At 42.8% G+C, this 10,000-nt stretch overlaps 1 protein-coding gene across 2 annotated transcripts in view; it reads right to left on the bottom strand.

Moving 5' to 3' along the window:
- The window catches only part of LOC138636934 (nucleolar protein 4-like), a 63,157-nt gene that overhangs the window by 31,470 nt on the left and 21,687 nt on the right, over positions 1 to 10,000 (bottom strand). For both annotated transcript variants that reach the window (XM_069725254.1, XM_069725256.1), the window contains exons 2-3: positions 6,894 to 7,046; positions 2,883 to 2,994 (exon numbers count right to left, since the gene is read on the bottom strand). In XM_069725254.1, coding sequence (XP_069581355.1) covers positions 2,883 to 2,994; positions 6,894 to 7,046 — 265 coding nt within the window. The remainder of the gene's footprint in view (positions 1 to 2,882; positions 2,995 to 6,893; positions 7,047 to 10,000) is intronic.

Below are 10,000 nucleotides of genomic sequence, written 5' to 3'. Positions count from 1 at the left end.
CGGACACAAACTGTTGAGTTCGACCGTTTTACATAAACAAGACAAACAAACACGGAGGACCTGAAAATGATCGACGGCTACATCGACATGTCATCTTCTGAGTTTCAGCTTTTTAAAAACATCCCTGTCTGACTTCTAAAAGTTCCACCAGGACACGATATTGATGTTTTTTGTGTTCCTGCCAGCTGCAGCCTCCTGCTGTGTCGGACGGTGACCACTAGAGGTCCCTGTGGAGCTGGAGGCTGAGACAGACAAAGAGCTTCTCTCTCTGCTCATCTCCATGTTCACATGAACCTCTTTCTGTTCGACTGATCAACCACAGTGAACCGTATGAAAACCGTAGGAGGGTTAAAATAATAATAATATTAATAATACATTTATGAAGGAGATGTACACAAAGTCAAATAAAAACATTGGTACAAACGTGAAACGAATCAAATCTCAAGATAAATTTACCTGTGAGTGAGCAGTGTCTCTAAAACGTATATACCGAGAAGTGAGCATATTTGGAGGATCTGGAGGGGAGGAGCTAGGGAACACTATGCTCCGCCCACTTATACTGGAAACCTGAGTTTATCTAACGACTCCATGATGACATTTACTGACTTTGTATTTCAGGAGAGAACTTGATGCTTTTTAATTGGGAGTCCATCGGCGACAGCCCCTAGTGGCCCTTGGTGGTAATTACACCTTAAAGGCACTTCAGCTTTATATTTCAGACCCATATATATCTACAATATTTGAATTAAAACGTGTAATTGCTCTCCACAATCTAATAACTGCTCCAGCGGAGAGTTTCTAGATTCATGGTCAGAAGTACTTTTGCACATTTTAAACGTACTGAACTGCAAACTGCCCTCCGGTTAACATACATCCAGTCATTCTGCTGCTTTTTATAACATTTAAAACACACAGCAGCATATTTTGTTCCTTTTTACACACACACGCACACACACACACACACACACACACACACACACACACACACACACACACACACACACACACACACACACACACACACACACACAGTGTCAATTAAACAGAGCCCCGGTCCACGCTGATTAATTGCATTTAATAATTCACAGCTGAACTTTAGTGGGAGTCACTTCAACATAGTGATAAAGGCGATGAGGTCGTGTGTGTGTGTGTGTGTGTGTGTGTGTGTGTGTGTGTGTGTGTGTGTGTGTGTGTGTGTGTGTGTGTGTGTGTGTGTCGGGAGGGGGTGAGGGGTGAGGGGGTGGGGGGGAAGGGACAGCCCCCCACAGGGTAGGGAGGCAATTAGCTGCCCTCTCTTTCTCTGAGACTCACTGAGCTGCTGTTTACTGTTTACTGTTTGTTTGTTTGTTTGTTTGCTTATTACATCCTCTGATTAATAACGTCCTTCACTGTACATTTTACATTTTGTATTTTCTTTTTAAATCAGAGTCTCCGGCTGATCCAAACAAACTGTGTAAGAAAATATTCAAAATCATGAAAAATTCAGACCAAAAAAACAAAAACAAAACAGAATTAATCAGTTCTTCGCTCCAAATCAGAAATAAAACACAGACAGCTTTAATATCTTTAAGGATTATTTTTTTTCTGCACTTTTGTTTTTAGAAAAGTTCCCTGACGGTTTTTTATGAGTGAAATTATCTTTTGAATTTACTTTTGCTGCGTTTTTCTCCATCTTCCTCTTCTCCCCTGTACCGGTCCTCCCCCCTCCCCCCTTTCCACACACACACCCCACCCCCTCGACTCGGTGGAGAAGGAGCTCGTTTCCTGGGCCATTTTCTTTGTTAAAAGCCATTAATTAGGCTAATTGAGGAGAGAGACAGGACACGCCAATGACTCCTTTATTTAATAAGGGATGAGGGGAAAAAAGAAGGAGGGGGACGGAGAGGGATGGACAGAGGGCACGGGGAAGGGTAGGCAAGGCGGCAGAGAGGAGGGAGGGAGGGATACGGGGATGGGACAGGAAGGTGGAAGCAGTGCAGAGGGGGATGATGGGAGGGAGGGAACAGAAGAAAAAGAGCTGGAAGCAGGATGTGAGGATGGAGAGATGGACGAGCTGGAGGGGCGGGGGGAGGGGGGGGGCCTTCAGGGTGCCCATAAGACATATAAAAAAAAGGGGGGGTTGGGCTGGCAGAGGAGTCTGATGATGAATATATAATAGATGTCAGCATCTCGACTCTCAGCTGTAGGAATCATATCTGCGTATAAACTGTATCATTCGATATCATATCTGGAAGTATTTCCTGTTTCTGTTCAAGAAAAACTTACAAAAACAAAAATACAGTCAAAGGAATAATTCAACATTTTATTTGTTTTCTTGCGGAGCTTTAGCCGTTGACACCACTCTCATGTCATCATAAACCCTCGTTTTTTCTGCTCGTGTCAGCTATTTTCGTTCTACAGCTTCATCTCTCCTGCAGCCTACATTACCCAGAGTGCAACAGGGCCAACCAAGAGACAACATCTGCTTTATTCCTGCTGTCAGAAAAAATGACAAACGACGTTGTCGTCGATATGAACATCACAGGGACCTCAATGTGATCTGTCCACATGTTCGAGTTAACAGAGACAGGTGTTTGTTTTTTTCCCCACTTTAAGATGGAACTTTCCCACTTTCTAGTTGCTCTTGAACGCACCGTGATATTTGGTCTCTTCAGCAGATATAAGAAGGCTTCTGACTCCGCCCCCTCAGACTTTGTCTCTCCCCTGAATGTGTGACATCGCTCCTCCATCCCATCATTCACTGCTCCACAGTTTAAAGGAAGTGACTGAACTTTGTGTGTGTGTGTGTGTGTGTGTGTGTGTGTGTGTGTGTGTGTGTGTGTGTGTGTGTGTGTGTGTGTGTGTGTGTGTGTGTGTGTGTGTGTGTGTGTGGGAGTTGCTACCTTTGCAGTCCTGCCCCGTGGTGCTGATGTGCATCCTCTTCTGACACTCTCCACAGCTCATCAGGAAGCGAGTCACCGCCTCTCTGGGCAGGAAGGCGTACGTCTCGGCGATCTGAGAGACAGACAACGGAGGAGTTTCAGTTCCATCGTCCTGCACACACAAACTTCAGAATCTAGTCAGTGACACTTCACTGAAAGGGGAACGAATTATCACCGATTCATGCGTTAATACCTCATGAAGTCATCGGGAGTAACACAAGTTCAAACCACAGACTGTTTCTAAAAGTGTTCGTAGCTTCAGGTCTGTAAAATGGTTCTGATCCAGAAGTGTCTTCAGCTGCAATACCAGCGAGTGCCACTAGAGGTCGGCTCCAAAAAGCCTCCGGCTCCATAGACTCCCATTCAACTTCTCTCATCAAATCCAAAGTGAATAAAATGTGTCCATCAGTTATCTCGGTGTTGTTAGCTAAAGTCACTCCTTCTTCTTAGTTTTCTGGAGGTCCATCTGAAAATAATCCCTCATTCATTAGAAAAGAAGATTCAAGAAGACCTGTTTTTGGGGGCGTGTCTGTTTGATTGACAGGTCTGTGGTGCAGTCAGGTTACAGCTATCGGTGGGCGGGACGTAGTATCGTCAAAGATGGTGACAGACAGAATCTGAACCGGAGGCTTCATAATTTAAATGCGGGTTAAACTGTAGTAAGTGAACAATGAATGTGAGAACAAATGCTTTTCAATTATTAATACGTCTGAGTTATTATGTTCATGTCTTATTCATAGTATTCAGGAAATCGGACAGAAACAAAACTTGGCCCAAAAGTTTGGGTAAAGAATTCTTCATGATCATGTTTAATAAATTACAATAATGAATGCTTTAATTAATGTTGTTCACGCATGAGATGATAAATGAAAGACGTTGAACTCGTGCTACTTCCTGATGATTTCATGAGGTATTAATTCATAATAAATCATAGACTGTGTTACCATTCATTCATAATAATTCAACTTTACAGAGAACACTGAAACATTTGATTTGGTTTATAGAGTTCATGAATTATTAGCAAACACTGTTAATAAAGGTGATTGATTTGGATAAACGTCAGCTTATATGACAGACAAACACACGGTGTGTTACGTAACACTGTAAACTCAGATTATAAAATACTGTCTGTTTGTGTTGCAGAGCCGCACACACGCAGATGACGGGACGTATGTTCCCTCCTGTTCATTTATAAATGTAAATATATGTAAATAGCTCTTTGCGGTTCGTAATTGCTCACATTTCCCAGAATGCCTTTCAGCAGCACTGAGCATAATTAAGATTACTGTGAGTGAGTGAGAGAGAAGGAGTCTCTGTCGAAGTACCGCAAACTAAAACAGCTGATTACTGATCTTCCTCTTTATCAATGATATCATGATGAAGATAACAAATTTTAATCACATCAGATGCTTCAAACTGTCTTAAAACGTGAAGAAGAAGAAGAAACGCTGACGAGATCAGAAATTCAAACATTTACAAAGAGACAAAAGAAGAGAGGAGGAAGGGTGGAAGGGAGGATGTGTGTGTGTGTGTGTGTGTGTGTGTGTGTGTGTGTGTGTGTGTGTGTGTGTGTGTGTGTGTGTGTGTGGAGGCTGGAACAGCGAAGGCAAATGTCACTCACAGCCTTCGGTGGCAGTGCGATGAGCCATATCTATATCTATAACTATAACGTACTCATACGGACGGACAAGACCTGATCTGAGTCAGAGAATAAAGTTTTAAATATTTTTGAAAAGAGGACAGAAATAAAAAGGAAGATCAGGTAGAAGGAAGGGAAAATGAAAAGAATAAAAGCAACAGAAGTCTCTGTGAAGTGTTGCTGTCTGAGAGAGCTGTAATGGCGGAGTTTCACCAGAAGAGGGCAGCGTCAGCAGCTGAGACAGCGGAGCGGTGTGTGTACAGAAATACTGTACAGAAGCAAAGTAATGAAACGCAAGTCACAGTGAAGATTTCATCAAGTTAATAATATGCATATTAAGTATACATGTCGGTGAACAACATTCATTGATAGATCTGATACAAAACCGAGGACGTTCCCTCTGCAGGAGAGTCGTTATGTGACTGAAATACAAAATAAAACACTGAGGAGCACGTTTTGGCTGGTTGCATTTACACGTACACTTAAATATCATACAACTCACGACATCCATAGTACACATGATGAAACAAAAATGTATTGCTGTGTAATATTTATGTACATACTTTACGGTGTGTGTGTGTGTGTGGGAGGGGGGGGATACTTTCAGTTTCGTTTCAGCTCCACAAGTCAAATCTGATTTCATGTTGTTTCCGCCATCGTCAGTTCAGTAAACACTGAAGTGTTGGTGGATTTAATGAGATTTAATGAGATGGAATAAAAAGGAGATAATAAAATAACAAAGAAAAGACAGCAAGAGAGGAACGGAAGAGAAACTCCTGATGAGGATAACAGCGTGTTTTCACACTCAAATAGAAACTCTGTGACCTCTGAAATGGTTTGACATTTCATTATCTAAATTCAGTTCTACTTCAAAGTCAGACATTAAGAATTATATTTTTAAACTTTCTTCAAGCTGCTGCTGAAAATTATTATCCTGAGTTTTTTCTTTTTATCAATTGATTCATTAATTGTTCCAAATCTGTAAAAGTATTGTGAAAAAGATCGATCACAATTCCCTGAAGCTCGACATCATCGACAGAGATGTTCAGTTCATGATCATGTGAGACACAGAAAATCCTCCCTGCAAAGTTATGTTTTTCTTCATAAACTAATCAATGAACGGACTAAAAGCTACTGAAGCAAAGCAGCAGCAGCAGGTTGGATTTGAGTGGTTAGTTTCTGATGTGAAACTGAAACCGGAGCAGCATGACAATGAAACCGCTTCGTCTCTTCTGTTGGTCAGAGACGCTTAAAGAGGAATGAAAACCAAAAGAAGAGGAAGAGAGATGGCCGGTTGGGCAACGGACGAGAGGAGTTATGAAAGAGAGAGTCGGGGGAGAAGGGAGGACGGGGGAGGGAGGAGGGTGCAAGAAGAGGGGAGGTGTGAAATGGAGGAGGGGGGAGGGCAATGAGAAAACAAAAAGGAACAGAGAGACGACCAACAGGAGGAACTGAAGAAGATCAGGTTGACAACATTGGACTCAAATCACGAAGAGATAAACGTGATGTAAACGTGATGTAAACATGATGTATACGTGATGTAAACATAATTTAAACATGATGTAAACATGATGTGTATGTGATGTGAGCATGATGTATGTATAAGTGATGTAAACACGATGTCTACGTGATGTAAACATGTTGTATATGTGATGTAAACATGGTGTATATGTGATGTAAACATTATCTAAACATGATGGTACTGTGATGGTAACGTGATGTAAACATGATGTATTCGTGATGTAAATGTGATGTATATGTGATGTTTGTGATGTTAACACAATGTATATGTGATGTAAACATGATGTATATGTGATGCATGTGATGTAAACATGATGGCAGCGTGATGTAAACATGATGCATATTTGATGTATGTGATGTAAACATTATGTAATGTTGACATATACATGATGTAAGCATGACGCTAACATGATTTAATGCTGATGTAAACATGATGTAGCATGACATAAACATGATGTAATGGTGATGTAAACATGATGTATACATGATGCAATGTTGATGTAAACATGATGAAATGATGATGTAAATATGAAGTGAACATGCTATAATGTCGATGCAAACATGATGTAATCGTGATGTTGCGGTGATGTAAACATGATGTAATTGTGACGTTGTGATGATGTGATTGCAATGTTGTTGTGATGTAATGTTGATGTAAACGTGATGTAATCATGATGTAATGGCGATGTAAACGCAATGTAATCGTTATGCTATGGTGATGTAAATGTGATGTAATGGTGATGTTATGGCGATGTAAATGTGATGTAATGGTGATGCTATGGTGATGTAATCGTGATGTAATCGCAGCTCACCGCTTTGTAGGTCTTCTTCTGGCCGGCGTGCTTCGGGGCTTTGCCGGGGTCGCTGCTGATCTCCACGTGCATCGCATAGATGATGTCGAAGAAGTCCTCCACCACCGCCACGCGCTTCAGGGACGAGTCCACGCCGGAGACGCCGTCCACGCACTGCAGAGACAGACGAGAGAAAGACAGACGGTCAACGTCTTCTTGATCTGTTTTACTGGCCTTTAAAAGGTGAAATGTAAAAGCTCACACACTAAAAACCTCTGCAGGGATTCGGTGGATTTTAATGAAACATCAAAAGAAGAAAACACTGAAATCCAAACATCCTCAAACATCGGACATTCCATGAAAACAAAAGAAAAACATCCCCAGAGAGGATTCATCCCGACCGACTGATGCGTCAAACAAAGTCTTCATGATGACTCGTTGCATCCAGAAACCAAATGAACTCCCCATCGCTCCCTCCACCTTCAGTGCAGGAGAGGTGGAGCTCCGCCCAGTAAGACACACAGAGATCAGAGGACACAAACACAGCAGAGACTCTCACACTGATGTGCTCCGAAATAAATTAGGTCAATAACATGAATATAATATTGTCAGCCGGACTGCAACAGAAGGAGGCGGAGCTATAAAGAGTGTTTGGATTTTTGGACTGCTGGTTGTCACCACTTTACAGTTTGTATGTTCCTCGTGTGTTGTTTTTAGTTTAATATTGTTTTACATTTATTTGAGTTTAATTGATAAATTTTGTTTTTAATGAAGCGGAATTGTTTCAAGTCTATCAGACGTATTTTAATTCAGTCTGTTTCTGCAGCACTTTGTTTTAAATGATGTTGTGCGTGCATGTAATAAATAAATAAATAAACCAACATGACCTTTGAACCAGTAACACCAGAGAAGAAGAACGTTCTTGGTGGCGGACTTGAAAGTTACTTTGAGTTATTGAGACTCGTCCAACAAACAGTCACTTTACATTCACGCTTTCCACTTTTTTTCCAGGATAACTTTCTCCAATTGTTGTCAAACATAAAGATAACATTTAAAACCAGAACCTTTATGGAGGGAAATTGATGCTGCGGGTATTTAAAGCCTGGTGAAATGTTTGAATGTCGCCAATGTGCTAATTTTCTCAGATGTTTAATGGTGTGAAATAAATTAATGATGTATAATTATATTTAACACTGACACCACTGAGCGGCCCTGAACCACACAAAGACTCCTCACACCTACTGCACGGGTATCAACCGACACACACACACACACACACACACACACACACACACACACACACACACACACACACACACACACACACACACACACACACACACACACACACACACACACACACACACACTCTCTCTCACACACACACACACACACACACACACACACACACACACACACACACACACACACACACACACACAAAGAGCTGGGAATATGCGGAAGTCTTGGGAACCTCCCATTTTCCCACAAGGCTGTGGGAGTGTGAGACATACCTGGAAAACAAAGACAAACTCCAACAGGTGTAAAAGCCAGTTTGTGTTTGTGTTTTTAGAAAAAGAACCAGAAAACATAAAAAAAATGAATAAAGGAGAACGAAGGAGGAGGAAGAGTGATTGGATTGGGGGCGGGGGTGTCAGTGGGGGGTAGTCTGCTCAGAGAACTCAACATGTGTCTGTGGACAACAGGTGGTGGAACACAGAATACACCACACACACACACACACACACACACACACACACACACACACACACACACACACACACACACACACACACACACACACACACACACACACACACACACACACAGCCCTCATCCGTTACCATGGTTGTAGCGAGCTTCACTCGCTTGTGCTTGTGCGTGACCATATTTGGACGAGCTGGGGGAGGAGCCAGCGGTGGATCTGACCAATCTGATTGGAAACTTGACGATACTACGTCCCGCCCACCGATAGCTGTAACCTGACTGCACCACAGGCCTGTCAATCAAACAGACACGCCCCCAAAAACAGGTGTTCTTGAATCTTCTTTTCTAATGAATGAGGGATTATTTTCAGATGGACCTCCAGAAAACTAAGAAGAAGGAGTGACTTTAGCTAACAACACCGAGATAACTGATGGACACATTTTATTCACTTTGGATTTGATGAGAGAAGTTGAATGGGAGTCTATGGAGCCGGAGGCTACAAACACGTTTATTTACAGTCTTTAGTCTCCGCCCCCTTTTTTCAGCAGCTGGTTCCATCTGAACACGTCGGCCTGCTGCTGCAGACGAAGCTGTCGAACACCTGCGGAGCCGCTCAGATCCCTCAGAGGGCTTTTCACTCAGCGTCGTCTCTGATCCACTGTTAATACAAAAATATTGATCCGTGGAGCTTTATCCTGTGCAGATGAAAAGCTCCGCGCCTGCACACAGAACACTGTGTGTGTGTGTGTGTGTGTGTGTGTGTGTGTGTGTGTGTGTGTGTGTGTGTGTGTGTGTGTGTGTGTGTGTGTGTGGTCATTATTGTAAAGCAATGCTCCGACTGCAGCAGTTACCAGATGTAGAGCATCTAATGAAGAGTCAATGAACTAAAGCCTTATTGTACACACACACACACACACACACACACACACACACACACACACACACACACAGACACTATCTGTTGACCCATTACCTCTCTCTCTGTCTCTTTGTCTCTCCAATACCCCCCCACCCCCGTCCCCCGTCTCGGGGTGCAGGTAATAAGCGTTGCTACGGTAACCGGCTGCAGCTTATCACAGAGGGGATGTTTCTAATGTGCTCCCCTCAGACTACCACCCCCCACCTCCACCTCCACCCCGATGCCATTACAACTGCTTGGCAGAGAGGTGCAGGGGGAGGAGGAGGAGGAGGAGGAGGAGGAGGAGGAAGAGGAGGGTGTGAAAGGGGGATTGAAAGGAGGATGGTCGGGTGGTTATCGGCTGCTGCTGATGGAGGAGTAACAGGAGAAAATGGAACAGAGGAGGAAGAAGAGCAGGCTGATGAAGATGATGGTTCGGATTATATTGTAAACAGACTATAATAACTGCCAGTGTGTTTAGAGACGGGGAACTTGTGGAACTTGTGACCATCATTTTATTTCT

This window comes from Brachyistius frenatus, unplaced genomic scaffold (genome assembly GCF_029030835.1).
Source record: "Brachyistius frenatus isolate BFR_SWC_R1_liver_20210118 unplaced genomic scaffold, ASM2903083v1 Contig_417, whole genome shotgun sequence".
Taxonomy (NCBI): Eukaryota; Metazoa; Chordata; class Actinopteri; family Embiotocidae; genus Brachyistius; species Brachyistius frenatus.
Note: the sequence above shows the minus strand (reverse complement) of the source record. Positions and strands in the feature narration are given on the sequence as shown.